This window comes from Crocodylus siamensis, chromosome 1 (genome assembly GCF_052110815.1).
Source record: "Crocodylus siamensis isolate JL-2025a chromosome 1, ASM5211081v1, whole genome shotgun sequence".
Taxonomy (NCBI): domain Eukaryota; kingdom Metazoa; phylum Chordata; order Crocodylia; family Crocodylidae; genus Crocodylus; species Crocodylus siamensis.
In genome coordinates, this window is record NC_143395.1 from 239,568,011 (window position 1) to 239,588,688 (window position 20,678).

The 20,678-nt window shown below is 40.2% G+C and overlaps 1 protein-coding gene across 2 annotated transcripts in view; it reads left to right on the plus strand.

Annotated features, from left to right (window-relative positions):
• GBE1 (1,4-alpha-glucan branching enzyme 1) overlaps window positions 1-20,678 on the plus strand; it is a 313,525-nt gene that overhangs the window by 248,637 nt on the left and 44,210 nt on the right. For both annotated transcript variants that reach the window (XM_090059712.1, XM_090059722.1), the window contains exon 13: window positions 18,851-19,035. In XM_090059712.1, coding sequence (XP_089915838.1) covers window positions 18,851-19,035 — 185 coding nt within the window. The remainder of the gene's footprint in view (window positions 1-18,850; window positions 19,036-20,678) is intronic.

Sequence of the window (20,678 nt, forward strand, 5' to 3'; positions counted from 1 at the left end):
TTTAAATGTAAGGATCGCTTTGAAATGAGTTTATGGTGCCCACGTGTGGGTTTTTAGATTCATTTATTTGTACAGTATCTATGCTGGATTCTGGGTACTGGAAACAGCACTGTTTTTATCTTTGAGAAATACTTAGGATTTTAATTAATTTCTGTATAGAAAGTTTAATCGCCATATGTGGTGACAGTAGAAGACATATCTGGTGGAATGGATCTGTCTAATGCATGACATTAGCAAACAGACCAAGCCAGCAATTTGGATTGATTTTTAAATTAGAAATTACAACTTCAATTTGGACAAATTGTTATAAGGTAATTTAAAAAAAAGTACTTTTAAAAAAAGTTTCAGTAAATTAAAATTCTGCCTGAGGAGAGAATCAGTTTTCCTACATCATAGTATTTATTTTGTTTGACTGAAGGCAGGACAGGATGGCACCTTAGAGACTACATCCCTGAACACTTAAAAGGGTTAATGTTATTTGGGCTTTCCACAATCTGCTGTGCACACTCCTTTTTTTTTTTTTTTTTTTTTTTAGTACTGCTATAGAGCTATTTTAGTTGAGTGTGACGTACTACTATTTTAATCAGTATCATTGTCATCAACACAAACTGTATCATTGGAATAGGTATCTTATATTGCGATACCTAATTTCTGTTTCCTTAAAGGAATAAACTGCATTCTTTAATAAGCACCTTTTTGGTCAAAATATCATGCTATAGTCTTTCTACCTCTTCCCTCCTCCCCTCAAAAAGAGATATTTTTTAAAGTTTTTCATAGATTCATAGATGCTAGGGTCAGAAGGGACCTCAGATCATCAAATCCAACCCCCTGCTGCCTAGGCAGGAAAGAGTGCTGGGATCAGATGACCACAGCCAGATGCCTATCCAGCCTTCTCTTAAAGACTCCCAAGGTATGGGAGAGCACCACCTCCCTTGGAAGCCCATTCCAAATTTGGGCCATCCCTACCATGAAGAAATTCTTCCTGATATCTAGCCTAAATCTGCTCTCTGTCACTTTGAAATTATTATTCCATGTTACCCCAGAGGTGCCTTGGTGAACAGAGCATCCCTGATCCCTTGCTGTTCCCTCCTAATGAATTTGTAGATGAACACAAGATCATCTCTCAGCCTTCTCCTGTGGAGGCTGAAGAGGTCCAGGTCCCTCAGTCTCTCCTCATAGGGCTTGTCCTGTAAGCCCCTGACCATACAAGTGGCCCTCCTCTGGACCATCTCGAGTCTATCAACATCCTTCTTGAAGTATGTGCCCAAAACTGGACACAGTACTCCAACTGTGGTCTGACCAATGCTGCCTAGAGGGGAAGTATCACCTCCCTGGTTCTATTTATCATGCATCTGCTGATGCATGATATAGTGCAGTTAACTTTCCTGATCATTTCATTACACTGATGACTCATGTTCATCTTGGAGTCTGTTATGACTCCGCAATCCCTTTCTGCTTCTGTGCTGCTGAGAGGGTCACTTCCCAGCCAGGAGGTGTGCTGGATATTTCTGTGCCCTAGGTGCAGCACTCTGTGCTTGTCCTTGTTGTACTGCATCCTATTGTGTACTGCCCACTTTTCTAACCTGTCCAGGTCTGCCTGCAATCGTTCCCTACCCTCTGGAGTGTGCACTTCACCCCACAATTTAGTATCGTCTGCAAACTTGGACAAAGTATACTTCACACCCCCATCCAAGTCACTGATGAAGATATTGAAAAGTACAGGTCCAAGGACCGAACCCTGCGGGACCTCACTGCCCACATCCTTCCAAGTTGATACCAACTGAGTCTACTACCACTCTCTGTGTGTGACCACTAAGCCAATTTGCCATCCACCAGACTGTGTAAACATTTATGTTACAGACTCTTAATTTATGTATGAGAATGGGATGAAATACTGTATTGAAAGCCTTGCTAAAATCGAAGAAAACGACATCCACCTCTACTCCTGCATTTTGCATCATAAAATGAAACCAGACTGGTCAGGCATGATCTACCTGCTACTAATCCATGCTGGCTTCCCTGCTGCATTATTTTTCCTGCTGGACTCCCATAAATACAATCCTTCATAATCTTGTCAAAGACCTTTCCAAGGATGGTGGTGGGACTGACTGGCCTATAATTACTTGGATCCTCCTTCCTTCCCTTCTTGAAAATAGAGACCACATTGGCACTTTTCCAGTCCTCTGGGACCTGACCCAAGTGCCACAAGTGCTCAAACAGCCATGTCAGTGGTTCTTCTATGACACTGGCCAATTCCTTCAGTACCCTCAGATGCAGCTCATCCGGGCCTGCTGACTTAAACACATCCAGTCCATCCAGGTAACTCTGCACCAAGTCAGTGTCGACAGTTAGTGGGCTGATGTCCCTCTGATGCCCATCTAAGAACCCATTAAGAGACTTATCTTGACCCCTGTTCAGGAACACTGAGGCAAAAAACTCAGTAAATAACTCATTCTTGTCCCCCCCGTCTGTCACTAATTGCTCCTTTTTGTTCAGTAGGGGTCCTATGCTGCCCTGCGCCTTCTTTTTTACTCCCTACGTACCTGAAAAAAAAAATAATTTGTGTTGCCAGCCTCAGTTCTGTAGTTACTTTGACTTTTCTAACTGCCTCCCTGCAAGTGTGGGCCAAGTAGGTATATTTCTTTTTGGTAGCTTCCCCCTGCTTCCACCGCATATATGCCTTCTGTTTTTTTGCCCTTAGGTTCCCCTGGATTTTTCTGTTTAGCCAAGGAACGTTTTTGGCTCCTTTTCCCTCATACTGGGATAGTCTCCCTCTGTGCCCAAAGCATCGCTTCCTGTAGGAATGACCACCCTTCCTGGACTGCCATCTCACCAGTACTCTTATCCTGCAGTGCATCATCATTTACTAGACTCCTAAGCACACTGAAGTTAACCTTCCTAAAGTCAAGCACTTGCACCATACTAGTTATCTTACCCACCCTATGCCATATGGTGAATTGGATTGATTGGTGGTCACTGTCCCCAAGGTGACCACGAATCTGCAACTCTCCTACCAGGACCTCCCCCATAGCCAACCCGAAGTCCAGTAAGGCATTCCCCCTAGTAAGACCTAGTAATACCTCCTGCGTTAGGTGTAGGAAGTTGGATGGGTTTAACTGCTATCCTTCATTTAAGGTGGCTGAATGATCTGAAACATTGTTTTCCACAAAAGCAAAGGTTTCTCTGGCTCTGAGTAAAGAATCACCAGTAGAGTGATTCTCAATGGTAGTGAATGAAAAATGGCTTAGTTGCAGAATAAGAGGGACACTCCACACAAAAGAGGTAACTTTAGTACAGGCTTTACAGCATGGTTTGTGGCTCTGAGAAGCCTAGAGAGTGAATTTTAGATTTGGGTGCCTGTTGAGTGGTTTGATGGTGTGAGCATGAAACTACCTCTGGTGGTTTCTTGGCTCATATTTGATGGAAGGAGGACTTTTGTACAGTCTCATATATAAGCATAATTGCATCATAGCTATCTGACTCCTTCAGTAATTTCTCTTTTGAACTGGAATATATGCCTCTGAGTTCTGGCTAGGCTTTCTAATCATAAAAAGTAACAATAGAAAGGGGATTTGCGTATACAGAAAATTTGCTATGGTAAGGTTTTTTTTCTCACTTTGTTTTATGTTATAACTGGCCTGATTTCTAGATCAGAAAAGAGTTCCCTCTCTGCCTATTTTTATCCTTATTGTTAAATTAGGTTTTGGTTTGTTGTGGATTATATGGAAAATGCTTCCACTGTAAGGGAAGATGGTATTTGAAATGTGTATAGGAATTGTGCTAACTAGTTTTAAGAATCTAGAACAGGTAAGTCAGTGACAAATCGTGCTTCTGGCTCCCAGTTCTTATTGTATCTGGAGATTTGGGACTTGGATATAGTGGACTTACTTTAGGCAGTGCTATTTATTTTGGTAAGGCTGTATGAATAGGCTTTGGGCTTGTAGTCAGGCCAAGATACAGGTGTATGTGTAAGAAGTTAGTGATCTTTGTTATGTAGTTTTCCTTCCCTCTGCTCTCATTGTAATACATTTTACAGCACCCAAATGTACTATACTGCTTGATGTCTTGTTCCAAGCAAAGGTAGGAATGCTCAAAATGAGCATTCTATTGCTCTGCCTCCTGCCCCATCCCAATTCCATCATTTTCTGTTGCCCATGTGCCTACCTGGACTTGGCCTGCTACCCATCCAGTTTCTCTCAATCTTTTTAATTGTTTTTCATCCTGTTCCCTGTGCCTGAGACATCATTTGGTCTGTCTTACTCTCTTCTAGATTTATTCCAATTTGTCTGAATCTTTCTTAAAATGTACATAAAACTACAGCTGGCATTCTAGCTGAGGCCTCACCAGTACGGAACAGAAAATATGAAAGGTATATCCATTTTCAGTCTCTGTCCTTAACACCCCTGGGGATTGAATTTTGTGACCCCTAATATGAGAAGCCAGAGCACTAGTTTTGCACTATTCAAAACTATTAGTTGAATTATGTACATGTTGGTTTTACCTGGTAAATGAGTTTAGACCTAAGCCTGAAGCTTCATGTATTGGAGCAAATACAAATACCTAAAGGAAAAAAAAGTTATAAAAGTGGGAGAAAAAGGACTTGGGAAACACTGTGAAAGAGAAAGTACTGAAGAAAGGTCAACAAAGAATTTGATGTGTGTGTATTATAGAGGGGAAGGCGGGGGGTGCAATATATAAAATTTCTTCCAACTACTCTGTTGGTCTAAGAAAGATATCACATCTACTCAAAGAACATTGCCTGCCTATGATCTAAAGAGAATTTTTAGAAGTACTCATCAGTGTGAACTTTGAAAGTACTGTGTTCAGCTAAATGCTCAATTAAAAAAAATAAAGTTAAGAGTTAAGTGTTGAGACCATGGGATGGGGGGGGGGGGGGAGGGGGAAGGAGTGGGGAGAGGAATTCACCCAAGCACAGATAAACATTAATTGTATTTATCTAAGCTAACAGCCTATCTACCAAGTCACAGCCTGATGTGCTTTGAAATGGCCCTATATATTTAACTGGAAAGTCAGTGGTAAAACAACATAAATTAATGCAGCATTTTCTAGGTATAAAGACCTTCTAAGTATTTTCCTGGTAGTAGAAGCTGGAGACATAAAACGATGAAGTCTCCAAAATTTGCATATAGTCTTTTAGTACCTATGAAAGAACAAGGCTTGATTTTTCTTTTTTTTGTTGTTTGTTTTTGTTTTTTTTGCATTAACCTGCTCCTGCTTGCCTTTACTACTGAGAAGAAAACTACAACAACTATGTCAGCTTTCACAAGTAAACATTTATTGTAAATTACATCTATTTCAAAAGGATATGTTTTTGAGGAGAAAGGTCAATAAGAAGTAAATGCCATTTTTAAAAATTAGCTGAAGCAATAAAAGCCAAAACCTAAGTTGGAAGTGGAGGGATATAAGGAAACCACCATTTAAACTCAGTACTATCCAGTTAGGTAACATAAGCATGTTGCTTGCCTATATTCCTCCCACTAATCAATTCCATAAGATGACTACTAATAGCTGCTCTCCTCCTAAGTATTAAATCTAAAATCAAATAGCATGAACAATATATGGTCTCAGAATTACAACTTACATAAGGTTAAGTATCCTGTGATTTCAGAGCCAGAATTAAGAGCTGTGTATCATTTGGGAGTAGGCAGCTAAATAGGTGTGTAGTGATATCCTCTCCCACAAGGATTGATTTCAGAAATTTTCCAGGTCCAGATTAGGAATCCAAGTATTTTTGTTGTCTGTGCACATGCACATGCACATGCATGTGTATGGAAGCAAACAGGATGGAGGCAGGGGTAAACAGACAGCAGACATCTCTAAGTAGCCAGGTACTTAGAAATGTGGGTACTTCCTAGGGATGTAGGTAGACCAGATTTGCCTGATTTGATTTGGGGCACTAAAATGGTCTTGCATTAGTCTTGAGTCACCATACTTCTGTGTTGTAGTATCTGTTTCTCTAGTCCAATTTAGTTATCTCTGCAAAGCTCCAAAATTAGAACCTGAAACCCATCACAGAATACTCAATAGTTAGATTTATGTCCCAGCCACCTGCGCAAGGTTCGGGATTGAGAGTGTGGTCGGGCGTAGAAAGGTAAAGGTTTATTGACTTAACAAAAACACAACTACGCGTAGTAACAAGACAAACAATGACAGACAAGAACAATTCACGTTGGCAACTTATCGGCAGTCCCCTCCAATGCCTGATGCAAGTTTCTCTTTCCACAAAGCTTAACGAATCAGGCATCCCCAATCAGCACTGTCTGAGGGGTACCGGGAAGGACCTTGGAATTCAGTTATTGGGCTCCTCCAGGTCCACGGGCCCACTGATCCAGGCAACAGCTAACTAATCCTTTTCACAAAGCTGTATCTTCCTTCTGAATGGTTTCCAGATATTCCAGCAAATTTATAGCTTCTGAAGGATACTGATAATGTACGACCGCTCAGATTCCTTTTACTTCAACTGTCCATAGACTGACCAATAGCAGTACAAGCCTTGCATTTCTTTGATAAGGTAATTTTAACTGTGCCACAGGGCCTACTACTTCTAGGCTTTGCTAAATTAACTAGGCCTTACTTTATACAAGGCCTCACTACATCTTAAACTTTAATTAGGCTTTTAGCAACAACATATAGCTTAATATCTAAACAAATATAGAAAAACACTTAGTCTAATCTTCATAGAGCTGTCAGCAAGCACCTTTATCACACGGACATAATTTCAGCTGTCACAGATGGTCAGAACATTCACCTAATTTGTGAGAACTAAGTTAAAAGCCCTGTTCCAGATCATGTAAGGTAAGAATTGGAATCAAGGCATCACACATCCTCACTTTTGAAGATACTCTCTGGTCTGAATATGTATGCTCCTTCTATCTGTTTCTGGCCTGAAGCTCTGTTTTGTAACCAAAGAACCTTTTTCTATGAAAGCTTTGTTGAATCTCTGTTCATTTGAAAAATTAATTTTCAATTAATTGAGCCTTCCCAATGAAAAATGGTTTTATTGCTAATATTCCAGCTAGATCTAGATCACGAGAGCTTTAACATTAAAATTTAAGCAAGGCCAGGCCAAGCCTGACCATGCCTTTGTGTCAGCCTGAGGTTTTGTTGGATCATTGTGCTCAGCAAGTTGCCATCAGTGGCTCAATGTCTACTTGGCAAAAAGTGTTGAGTGGGATTTCCCAGGGGGGGCCATAAGATGAATATAAACAGTGTGGTCTTGTCAAGGAAAAAAAAGCCAGTAGTTTGCTGGATTGTGTTATTAGGAGTGTCACTTTCAAATCAAGGGAAGTGATGCTTCTATGTTCAACACTGATAAGGTCTCATATGGAATACTTTTGTGCCCCATACTTGAAGAAAGATGTGGACAGATTAGAAAAAACAGTGAAAAGTAACAGAAGTTATTAGCAGCTTTTGAGACGCTTGATTTATGAGGTAAGCTAAAAAGAACTAGCATTATTAAGTCTGGTGAATAGAAAATCAAGAGGAGATTTGATAATATTCCTCAAATACCTGCAAGTTGGTTATAAAGAGGATGAAGATATTCTTTGTCACTGCAGGGGACAGTAATAGGAACAATGCTCTCAAGTTGCAGCAGGGGAAATTTAGATTGAAGATTAGAAATAAATTTCTCACTATTGGCCTTATAGATGTGCAGAAAAGCTGCTCCGACGTGCTCCAACTCACTGCAGCATCCTCCACCGTCATGTGCATCAGCATCCCCATACTGAAAACTGGCAGTGGGGCACTTTGAACTAAAGCTTGTTCAATGAGATTTAGTTTAAAGTGCCTCGCCACCATTCTTCTGTGCAGAGACACTGATGCACGTGATGCTTGCATGCTTTTAATTAATGTGGCTTGTTTGGATGTCCTCATGATGTCCGTTCCAGCCCTTATTTTCTATTATTTTTGTCTTTTTTCCATTTTCATTTTCTTTGAACATGTGAGAACTCATAATAGTGAAAGAGCGTGGCATTACGAGATGAATATGAAAACAATCATAAACAGTTTAGACTTGCTTTAAAACATTTTTGTAATAGTGCACATATAAGTGTTGAATAATCAGACTGTAAGTGGGGTTTTCAAAAGTGGTTAAGGAAGTTATTTGCCCAACTCTCAATGACTTTCAGTATGTGTTCATTCAGCACTACCCTTTGGCATCTGCTTTAGCTAACTCCTTTTCCACTTTACAATTTGAATACTGGTCCCTGTCATACCTGTTATAACTAATTAATAGTTTCTCATGTGCTTCTGTCTCTCCTGGCATCCAGATAGATGATATCTATTGAATTTCCCTTGTCTGGAAAATGAGTTGTCATGTCAAAGAAAAATATCGGTTTAGTCTGGCATGATCTACATTTGTAAATACTGTAAATAAATGCCATTTTTTATTCCATTTTCTGTTCATCTGTCATTAATTATTCTTCCCTTCAATATTTTTTCTAAAGTTTTCCATACTAGTTGCAGTTGCCTAAATCACTTTTTTCACTTTTAAATGTGAGCACTCTGCTATTCTTCTGTCAAACAGTACAGCCTTCAGATGGATTCACCAAAAGTCCTTGCAGTTTCTTCTGTTAGGGATTCCTCCCGGCCCAAATTGTGGAATAGAAATTATTGCTTCCCCTTCAACTTGAACAGGTTATGCTTTTTCAGGGTTTTTTGTATTTTAACCCCATAACTGATATGGTAGCTTCCAGTTCCATACCCTCACTGTCATAATCCAGCCTGCTTTTCCCCTTGATTTTAACATCATAATCAACATGGAAAATTGAGGTAGAGTTTCCTTTTCAGTATTTTCAGAGCCACTTGCTTTATTTGCAGGGCTAGATTACATTACTCGATCTGTCTGCAGACAACAGTTGCCTTCCTACAACTGCTACTTTTTTCTTTTGTTTATGTGGCTAAAAAGCCTTTTGCTATTTGTTTTAACATCCCTTGCAAGATCAAAACTCAGCTTGACTTTTGTCAGTTCTCAGTTGATCCCTACAATTCATGACTCCTAAGCCATAGCTTTCATTCATTGATCTTTTCAAGCTACGTACAGAGATGATGAGAGAACTAAGCATACTTAGCTTGTAGGAAAGTGGGGTAGTGGGGTTTGGCAGAACATAAGAATTGATATTTATTTGGTTAGACCATACATCCATCTTGCCCAGTATCCTGTGGTACCCAATGGCAGAGATTGGGTGATGAAAGGGACAGTGAACTGGGTATGACCAGGGTTTGAAGTGGGTATGACCAGGGCATGATGTCAGTCTGATATAATGAAAGAATATGACATCATAAAAAGAGGGAGGACAACTTTTCTCTCTCCCTGCAGAAGGTAGAACACACAATAATTCTTTAAAATCATAGCAAAATGAAATGAACTGGATGTCAGGAAAAATTCTTCCCTGTTAGAACAACAAGGCAGAGTACTGCTTAGACAAGTTATGGACATTCTTTGGATGTTTTCAAGAAGTGTTTTGATAAACATGGGTCGGGGCGATTTAGTAGAATCAATACCTGAAGCATCTGGTAAAGAATATTAGTTGGAAGCCCAGGCAATCCTCACACTTCCATTGCTCAGAGACCATAAGAAGGGCTCTGCGGCATAGAGCAAGTGGAAGTTGGAGAAGACCATGCTCAGCAGCAAGAGGAATGAAGCAGAGTTCCACATCAAACTTAGATATGAAAGTTTTAAAGGAGCTGAGACAAGTTTACAGAGGAGACAGAATTCTAGAAAAGGAAGGCCTCGCTCTCCAGTCCAGATGGTGATATGTGATGCATCTGTGGTCTCCAGGTTACAGAGCAAAAAGGGAGGGTGTTTCGTTTATCTCATGCTTTTGGACTTTGCCAGCTGCCACATAGGGAACGATTTTTTCCCTTCTGTTGCTATGAACATCAAGGGCATTTTTGGTTTTGCTTTGTTTTTGCAAATGTGCAGGTGGTGTGAAACTGGAAAGTATTACAAACAGATTGGAGGACCAGTCTTGGACCTCAAAAGCATTGTGTTTTAGTGGCATAAATTTGGAGTGGTGGATTTTAACTGTGGTGTGCAGATTCTCCTTCTGGAATTTAAGAAACCCAGAGGTTCCCAGCTATAAAGTCTTGATTCTCCACTCCAGATCAGAGCAGTTGCCACATTTAGGATCAGGAAGGATTTTTACCCTATGGCATGAATTGTTGTGGGGGGGTTTTATGCTTTTCCTTGGATTTGTTGAACGTATTTAATGAACTACTTCTTGTGCATGCAGTAAGAGAATATTGACAGTGCTGTCACCCCTCTGTTTTACCTGAGGTAAATTAAAGGTTGCTTTATATGTTTTGGACATTATGCCTGGTAGATGTGTGTAAGAGTTATGCCCATAGTTTTTTAGAAACAGGTTAGACTAAATCTTTGTATACATACAGCTGTTTGATAAGAATGATCCTGCATTGAGCAGGAGCTTGGTTAGATGACCTCCTCGAGGTTTATCTCTCTATGACTCATAGATTCATAGAAGTAGGGTCAGAAGGGACCTTGTAGATCATCAGGTCACACCCCCTTCCCTGGGCAGGAGAGAAAATCGGGCTCAGGTGACCCCAGCCAGGTAGACATCAATCCTTCTTTTAAAGACCCCTGGTAGGAGTCATCACCACTTCCCTTGGAAGTTGGTTCCAGATCCTAGGCACCCTGACTGTGAAGTAGTGCCTTCAGATGTGTAGCCTAAACCTACTCTCTAACAACTTGTGGCCATTATTCCTTGTTACCCCAGGAGGTACTAGGGGGAACAAGTTCTCTCCCAAACCCTTCTGGTCCCCCCCTAGTGAGTTTATAGACAGTCACCAGGTCCCCCCTCAGCCTTCTCTTGTGAAGGCTGAACAGGTTAAGGTCCCATAGCCTTTATTTGTAGAGTCTGCCCTGCTGTCCCCAGATCATGTGGGTGGCCCTCATCTGGACCCTCTCCATGCTGTCCACATCCCTCCTGAAGTGCAGTGCCCAGAACTGAACACGGTATTCCAGCTGTGGCCTGACCAGAGTCGCACAGAGGGGGAGGATCACCTCCTTGGCCCTGCTTGAAATGCATCTGTGGATGCAGGACAAGGTACATTTAGCCCTACTAACTCTGTAGTGTGGGTTATTGTTCATTGTTGAAATGATCTGCAGGTACTTATTAGTCATGTGATCATTACAAATATATACTAGTAAAAATTCCTGGAAATACTATGAATATTTCAAATACTGTACATCCGTCTTTCTGGAAACCAAATACAGCACAGTGCAAAAAACTCTAATTGATGCAAAGATAGACAGTGCTTCATCAGGAGAAAAAAAATTATCTCTTTGTCTGCCCATATAGTGTCTGATCTGTCACACCAACAGAATTTTATATGTTGATTCTTCACTCCATCCAAATTCTATAGAAAGGAATTAAACAAGGCTGAGGAAGAACAAACCAGAGTCACTTCAAAGGTACTCCAAAAAGAAGAGGGAAGAGATTTTTATATATAAAGTCCATCCTTAAGGGATCTAGAAAGAAAGTTTGCTGGGACAAGAAGAAAAAATTAATTGTATACGCAAATGTTCAACAATGAAATAAAACACAGTAGGTGTGGAGGGAGGGAGGAAGGAGGCTGCCAAATATTTAAAGGGGCAAGCCCCAGGGTTTCATAGCTTCCCAAGCACAGAGAGCCTGTTATCAGGCTACAGCAGTTTAGTGGCAGGTTCCTATATGTGGGCCACTGCTTTAGGTGCCACCTGGGTGAATGGCGTATGGGGTTTAGAAAGGTCCTGGGCACATGTTTAATTTATGGAATAATACCAACAAGCTGCAAAGTTATTTATTACATATTATATGTGGACTAACAATAATAATTTGTAGACACGCTCACTGTTTTCTAAACCATGTTAACTGATTCATATATACACAATTTGTTTGATATTTCAATTTGAATTTAGGGTTAATAGACTAACATTGACCATCAGGGAGGTTTTTGTGCATTTCTACACTTCAGTAGAGATGGCAGGGGTGGTGGGCACAAGCAACAGAAAGCCCGATACCTAACCTAATATATATGTCATTTAATATAGTTTAAACTGCCTAGTTTGGACTGTCCTAGTCTGCATTAACTTTGATCCTCATTCAATGAGGGTTGTTCATTTGGACTGGAGCCAATTTTAATTTGGACTACAGATGTTGATGTGTATATAGTGATGTCTCTAGTTCAAATTAAACCTAGAAAAACATAGTACCTATAAACAGCCATTGCAACTAGTTGACTGTATTTGCATGCTTTAAATGGACTTGCACATGTTGTTGGATTACTTTTTAATGTGAGATTAACTTATTAATCACACTTTAAAGGTCATGTTTTTGAGGCCATTTGGTGCATCTCTACCTTACTTTCTGCCTGACTTAAGACTAACATGGCTAACTGCCTCTATCTGGGAGTGTCTACGTGTGCTATTACGGAATGTGAATAAAATCCAGAACTTATTGCCCCCAAATTTATTGCTCCTGGGTGACACGTATGCACATGCACTCGGGAGTATAGCACGTTGAGCTAGGTGAGAGCAGCCCCAGCTGTCAGAAGACCTGGGGGCGGGTCAGCCTGCCAACAGAGGGGCTGTTTGGGGTACGAGGGTACTTCAGTGTGGGGCTAGCCAGCAGGTAGCCCACCCACTGAAGCACCCTTGTGTTCCAACCAGCTGTATCAACGTCTACACATGCACTGCTGTGGAGTATAAAACTTGTGTTTACAAGATAGTACTTGTATTTAAAAATACTATCCTGCTACAGAATTGATTAATCTACTCTGGCCTAATAGTGTAGACATGTGACATGCAATGTGCAACTAATTAGTCAACTGTGCAGTGAATGTCTTGTGTAAATGTGCCCTCTGAGTATAAAATGTAATATAACTATTTAAAAAAAACAAAAAGCCCAGGCCTGGTTTGTATCCTGGCTCTACCGTCCACCACTGATAAAAGGTGGGGGCATATGTCTAGCAGCCAATCTCTTCTTAGCCCCTTCCTTAGGGGTGGAGGGGTGAGAATTCACCCCCAAGTTAGCCAGGGACTGCACCATGTAGGAAAAGCCCCACTGGGGGGGAAAGCCCTGTTGAGAGCTGGGCTGAGATTCCCCCAGCCTTACCTGTTACTCATGCAGAGGAGTTAGGGGAATCTCAGCCCGGGTCTCAGCTGCAGGGGGGACAAAAAGCCCCCTGGTCTGTGTTTTCCCACCCCTGCACCAGGCAGACCCTATCTGCAGGGCCAGTGCCAGGCAGGGGGCGTGTTCCCACCCTCCATCTCCATCACAGATGGACAGCTGAATAGGGAGAAGGCCTGAGTTGATCCCAGCCTGGGTCACTGGGCTGCATGGGAGGGAGCATAAAGCCCCCTCCATGAGGCGTTTTCCTCCTCTTCTTTTACTGACCAGGGCTAAGGAGCCTTGGGGGATCTGTTCCTCTGCCTCCCTCTCCTCCTGCCAGGCTAACAGACAGGAAGCAAGAGCTTTCCTGCCTCAGCTCTGTAATAACTGGTGGTGGGGTCAGCCCTGCTCCACTGGAGCAGAAAGCACAGCCCAGAGTTGCAAAGCATCCTGGTATGCTGAAGGACTGTGAGTTAACTTGAACTGCGAACAGAGCTGGAACAAAAGTTCCATGAATCAGTTTGATCTAAATCAGTCCGATACTATATCCATCCAGATTTATCTTAAACCGGTTTTGGCCATTTTGAAAGCAGTTTATGTGCACTGAACCTCTCTGTTCTGTTACAGATTTAAACTGGTTTCTGATATCTAAAACCAGTTTATGTGTAACTTTTGTCCCTAGCCGTAGTAACCAACGTAATAAATAATTAATATCAGTTCCCAATGGAAGAACTGTTTCTGTTGATTCTTCATTGATTTCATCCAATATTGAATTGGGCTTTCAGGATCAGTCCAGTGTTTGCTTACAACTGCATTTTAAACAACAGCTTTGCTATTCTGTTCAGAGCTCAATGGGAATATTGCAACAACGGTCAGCAAAAAAAAGTCAGTTTTTAATTTAAAATTTTTGCAGAAACTTATTTCAGTGAGACTTACTTTCAGAAAAAAAAATTAGATACAGGTTGAACTCTCCATGGGATGAAGAACTTGTCTAGCAATTTTTTGAAATACTCACTTTCTGCAAAACTGTTAGAATATGCCAACTCTCCTGGTTCTGACATGAAATGCTTCAGTACTCTTAAAAAAATATTTATTTCTTCTTGTAATAAGGCAGTATTTTTAACTGGAGTATTTTTATTGCTACATTGTCAACCATATAAGTACAACAGTAATTGAGCTAACTTCAAATAAGATGGAACCTGTGATTGGTTAGATATTTAGCTGGTGTTAATTGGTATAATCCCGCAGATTTGAATAGAGCTGTGCTAATTTAAACCATCTGAGGCACAACCCCAAGTGTCTAGTACATATCTACTACTTTATGAATTTGGCTGTTAATCCCTTAGCCCCTTTCAGGACAGTCCAAGTTTTTATATTTTATACCAGTCTCCCAATAAAAATAATTTTCCAGGTAAAGTTCTTACTTTTTCAGTGTATTGAAGAAGTGAAAATGGATCACTTTTTTCATAGATTGTATTTTTTTTTCTGCCATGCAATTTTGTGACAGTCTATAATGGGAAAGCCTGTAATGGGAATGTTTTGCTTTTTGTTGCATTATGTTTCCATTAATTTTAAAGTGTTCCTAAAGTACCATATTATTTCCCTGTTATCCAAAAAAGGAAAAGGAAAGAGAACAAAAACGAGAGCATAGTGCTGCTTAATTTCACAAACTGCCCTTTTGTCTTATCAGTTTAGCCTTGCCCTTTAGGAGACCACTGGTGTATAGAACTGCTATCAAAACTGTCAGAAAAGGGAAGATCAACAGAATTGTAACAGCCCTGTGGGTTTCATCTGAACACTAACCGGCTCTGCTGGATATTGCTAAGTAATTTATGAAAAAGGTTTAGATGTATTTATAGTTTACCATATAAATGAACTGATGAGTAATTTGTCAACCTAGTGAATGGGGCAGTAATTCACAGATCCCATCGGCATTGGGCATTTAATATTTTACCCACAACAATCGTACCTCTTAAAGTTGTACACTATATACAATGTGTAGGCATTGGCATGCTTTTATTAATGAATAAGTCAAATTAGTATGCATTGCAGTTTAGTGAATATTTTCATTTTGTGTCTCTAATCAAAATGTTCATTTAACATTTTTTTACTCCATTAGTCTCATTGTCTTGCATTGCATCACTTGTACCAGCTGGCTTCTTGTCATTTTATAGTTTGGACCTTTACATCAAACAGCAAAAAATTAATTACAGGAAAAGAAATCCCAATAGTACTTCTGAGTTTAGAGGTTTTCACAATTACCCAGACATGAATGCTGCTGTCTGAAGAGGAAATGAAAAGTTGTGAGGAGGAAGAACTTGGCACGTACTTTACTGGTGCCATTAATTAACTCCAGCAGTGTTAGTAACCTGTTTTCTTCTCTGTTGTGCTCCCTCCCTTCCCCCATGTATTTCAAAAGTCTTCAATTTCCTATGTTTTTTAGATTTATCAGCTCAGTGAACACCACAAAGATAAATCAAGCAAGAGATTCTGTGAAATGTGAATTCTCACTTAAGAGGAAAAGACTTGAGACTTTGTTTCAAGTGACAAAGTGCTCTTGATGGATTCATGAAGTGGGTATTTCTATCCCAAACATGAGCTACATTTTCTTAGAACATGTTCCAAAAACCTATGCTGGTCTATTCTCTCTGAAATTGGAAACGTCTTTCTTATGGAGCATGTCTACATGAGATGCTTAATGCTCAGTAGACTCATTCTACTGTGCATTAGTGCATCACGGCAAAAGCCATGTTAATGCACTAATGCACAGTAGAATTAGTCTACCATGCATTAAGCATCATGGAAAGATTGTGCACCAGTGCTGCTGCTGAGTAGCACCAACTACTGCACATTTAGTTAGTACCTCATATTACAGGTACTAAACTAAATGCACTGTAGCAATGGTACATTAATGCATGTGTAGACTTGCTCATGGAGAGCAACATTTGCTCTTTTTATTAATCTTCCTCTTTTACCCTTTATATATGAGAGAGCTTGCCTGCTGAAGAGTAAAAGCTGCCTAAAAAGTTGTCATCTAAAAGATGCCATAAAAAACAAACTGCTTTGAAGCAAGCTTTTAAGCCTACCAAAATTTGTGACTTTAAATACATTCCTGCCCTCGGCAAGTAATCTAACCTTTTATTAACTTGTTATACAGTGTTAAATTCTATTTTTCTATGTAAGCCTTTCTATATAGCTATCATATTATGTCTGCTTCAGATAGGACTTGCTTCTGTTCGTCTATATCTTATTCAAAAAAAGAAATTCTGCATATAGAGAACTGTTTGTCCTTTCTTCTGCTTTAAGGTGGCATACTTCATTGGTATGGCATTCATTTAACTATTCAATATTTTCCACAATTCAAAATAAAAATTCCAGTGTTAACTATGTTATGCTACAATGAACAGTTTGATTTCCTTGTCTCTCTTCAAAACATATGTAATATCTCTCACTTTAAAACTCATTTTTTGCCATTTTTCACTGTGCTATCTCATGTGCTTCAAAATTTAGGATACTGCCTTCGGTTATAGTCTTCACATTGTGAAGACTATTCTGAAGAGAATATCTTAAATTAATGCAAAATAAATATATTAAAAGTAGTTAGATGCATGTTTTTTTTAGTAGCACTACCTCAGTATCTTAAATTTCTTCACCGTATTGTCAACACAGTTTTAAAGCATGGTCCACTGTTATGCCAAGGTCATTTTCAGAGTCCTGCTGTGATTCTGATCCAATTATTTCATAGTTCTGCTTATGTTTTTGAGCTGAATGTGAAATTTAGTTGTTGTGCTTTGAAACATGAAATTTAATTTGTCACTTGTCGGTTCATTTGCAAAGCAGCATTGCAAAAAATTTCATATATATGGAAAAAATAAAAATAATTTAGCCTCTGTCTTCTATTGTTTGTTTTGTTTACTTTAACTTGGCTAATATTCCCTATTTTTGAACTGTGGAAACTCATAAAGGTTGTTGTGAAAACCCAAATTCATACCAGTTGCTTGTCCATCTGGAAGGGAGCAGGTGTTGGCTGCACACATGGGTTATCTATCCACAAAATAGCATGGTTCTTTCAGTCCCCAGTAGCTGTATAATCCTCTACAAAAGACGCACTGTGTATAAGAGAACATGAGTAGCTGTTTGGAGATATCTCTGTAATTCTTTAAGTTACTTTTACTTCATACTCAAAATAAGATGACAAGCATAGGGAGTTTGTGCATCACATGAATGTTGCTCTCAAAACTGCTCTCAGAACAATCCTGGTACACTGACAGTGTCACAGTGCTTATTGGAGATGTACGAAGCTTTGGTAGTCGATTCGATTTGGAGAAGATTTGACCTGATTCAGCGGCCAAATCTCCAGATCCAAATTGATTCAGGAGACCCATTAAAAGCTCCAAATTGAATCAGAAGCCTCCAAATAGATTCAGAAAAAATTCAGCACCAATTTGGAGATTTGGCCATAGACTAAACAGGCAGCAGTCCTTGGGGATGCTGGATACAGCCACCTCCAGCTGGTAAGTCTGTTGTGGTGGGTGGAGGGGGGAGGGAAGGGGTGTGGGGGGGGCAGGTCAATACCCCCACAGCGAGGGAGTGCTTGGGCTGGGACAAACTGCCCAGGCAGGACAGGGGGCATCCGTCCATTTGCCACTGTGCGTTGCCATGTGCGAGCATGTGTCCCCGGATCTGTGCAGGCTGAACTGGGCTGTGCTCTGATGGGTGGCAGAAGGCGCTGGGAGTGGGAGCTATGCCCTCCCATCGCTTGCCCAGCCACCCCGCGCCTCCTTGACAAGTCGTGGCTTCACCCTGGCTAGGTGAAGAGTGGCAGGGCATGGGGGCAAACGTGTGCACCTCGATTGGAGTGGGGCTGGCAGCAGAGGCTATTGGGAATTTTAGGGTGGCTGCAGCCCCCCATTAGCCCCTGCTCAACTGTGCTCTGCTGGGCTGGCGGAGCCAAGGCTGTGCTCTGGGCTACAGCAGGGGCTAACTGTCCACAGTGCAGCCTTGGCTCCACCCACCACACAGAGTGCAGCCCAGAGGCTGCTTAATAGATCTTTAAGCATGATTGTGACAACATAAAGTTGGGAGAGGGAAGCAGCCTAACCCATTAATACTGGATGTGGAGACACGACACATTTACTTTTACTGGAAGTGGAACAGATATACAATGCGTAGCATTGCTACAGTCTTGACTTTTCCAGACTAATATTCCCCTGAGGAAACAATAATAGCTTTAATTGCTACAAGAGTAAGTGCTGTGTATCAGTTTCTATTCAATGTCATCTCAGTATACTCCTTTGCTTAATGTATGCTGGATCTCCTACCAGCTAATGGTAAAGCTCTGTAATGTTGCAGGCATCCAGTTTTAGGGAGAGCTGGTTGTGTTTTCACTTCTTATTATGGAGTGGATTTACTACAAACTAATACCAGTAACAATGCCATGTGTCTATATCCACAGTCAATCTATAACCAGTATAAAAGGCTTATGGAACTTTTGTGATCTAGTATTCTCATTGTCATACTACAATACTAGTAACACATTAGGAAGGCCTGAAAAGCTTTTTAATGTTTCAAGGCACCTTTTTGTATGGAAAATCACTTTAGAGTGCATTATGGAGAAGGGAAATTGTTAAAGTATGTTAAAATACATAGTATTTTTTTCAGGTGTCATTTAAACGTATGTGTATATTTCATGTTTCCTTAATGAATATTTTTAAATACAGGCAATGAATTTGGGCATCCAGAATGGTTAGACTTCCCCAGAAAAGGAAATAACGAGAGCTACCATTATGCCAGAAGACAGTTTCATTTAGCTGATGAGCAACATCTTCGCTATAGATTTCTAAATGCTTTTGACAGAGATATGAATAAATTGGAAGAAAGATTCGGCTGGCTTGCATCTCCCCCGGTAAGCCATATATATTGAACGTTATGTTTTAGTCACCAGTAGTGTACATGCTCAGAATTCTAATAATATAAAATCTACATGCAAAAATTTTAAACAGCACTTTATTATGCACCGTGCAGTTCCCTGTTACATATTTCAAGTTGTCAAAACATGTCACTGAAGTCTCTTCTGGAGATAATGAAAATCTGAACAGTGTCCTATTAACTCCATCAGTGTGGTGTTGATCTGATTTATTTATTTATTTATTTATGCTTCTTTTGCTTCTTCATTTAGGACCTCACTTTAGATTGGTTGAAAAAGAAAATAAAAAATCTGCCTCAAATCCACTCCAAAGGTTGTTTTGGGAAAGTCTACGTTGTTTTGATAATTTGTTTTTGTCAAAAGCATAATTATTTACATAGAATACTTTTTGTGTATGTACAGATGTTTAGGGAGTTTAGATCATGTTAAAAATGACCACCCAATATAACTTGGTTTGCCCATGTGTAGACCTTACACTTAGATTGACCTAACTACGAATCTAAGTGGAACTTCTGTACAGTTCATGGGAAAGTTAGATCAGTCCAAAAAATGGCTGACCTGATCTAATTTAACTGTACTTTGGAGGTACACTAATTTAGATCAGGCATGGATAGGTCGCTCTAACTGAACTTCTGTATATTTTTAGAGTGCAGCCCCAGGGCTGGGAAAGCCCTATTGCTGGCCCTAAACTGAGGGCTGCACTTTTCCTACCCCTCCCTGGGTACTGGGTGATTTGTAGCCCCTGGCCTCTCCCCCACAATCCCAAATGGATATCCTCCCTCCTCCCACCCTGTGGACCAACCAGTAAGTTAGAGGGGGTTGTAGCTTTGTGATCTGATTAAGTATTTGCTAATGCAAGGAAAATAAAGTGAAGGTAGTATATGTGTGATAATTTGTTTTTGCTAGTAATAAATATTCTCACGTGGGTTATCAAGACTATTTCCAACATTGGTGGCAAACTAAGAAATAATCCTTATTATCAAGCATGTAACAGAGTACCAAAAGGCATTTTCTTTACTCCACGTTGGGTGTGCCAACACGTTGCTGTGTATGGTGGTTACTGTTAATCTTGCTGCTACATCAGAGCATGCTCTACAGTGACATAGCTGGCTATTACTTGTAGACCCACGTGATCTCTACATCACCATTGTACACTGCACAGTGATGTTGCTGTAGGGCAACATGTCAACATGCCCAAAGTATACTAATTTCTAAATCACCAATAGAAATAATGCTGATCCAGTCAAGAATGTAAGTGGAAATTACCATTAGTATAAGAAATCTATTTGTGGAAAGAAAAGTATGGACATTGATGCATAATTTAATTTCACTTGGAGTTCTTCCTCCAAGTGCTCCCCTTCCTCAGCCCCACCAATTGCCAAAATAAAATGTGTAGTTGACTTTGATTTTATTATCTTTTTTTCCTTTCACATCTTCCTCAGCTGTTTAAAAATTTAAGGATGTAGTTTTGTGATCTGAAATCTTATATGAAATTACACACTGTGTGACAGAATTCGAGCTTAGACTTTAACTCAAATATCAATACCGCTTTAATTTTATTTGACAGCATTTTGGTTTCAGCTGAATTCAGGTAAGGCTGCAACGTGTCTGCCTATTTTTGC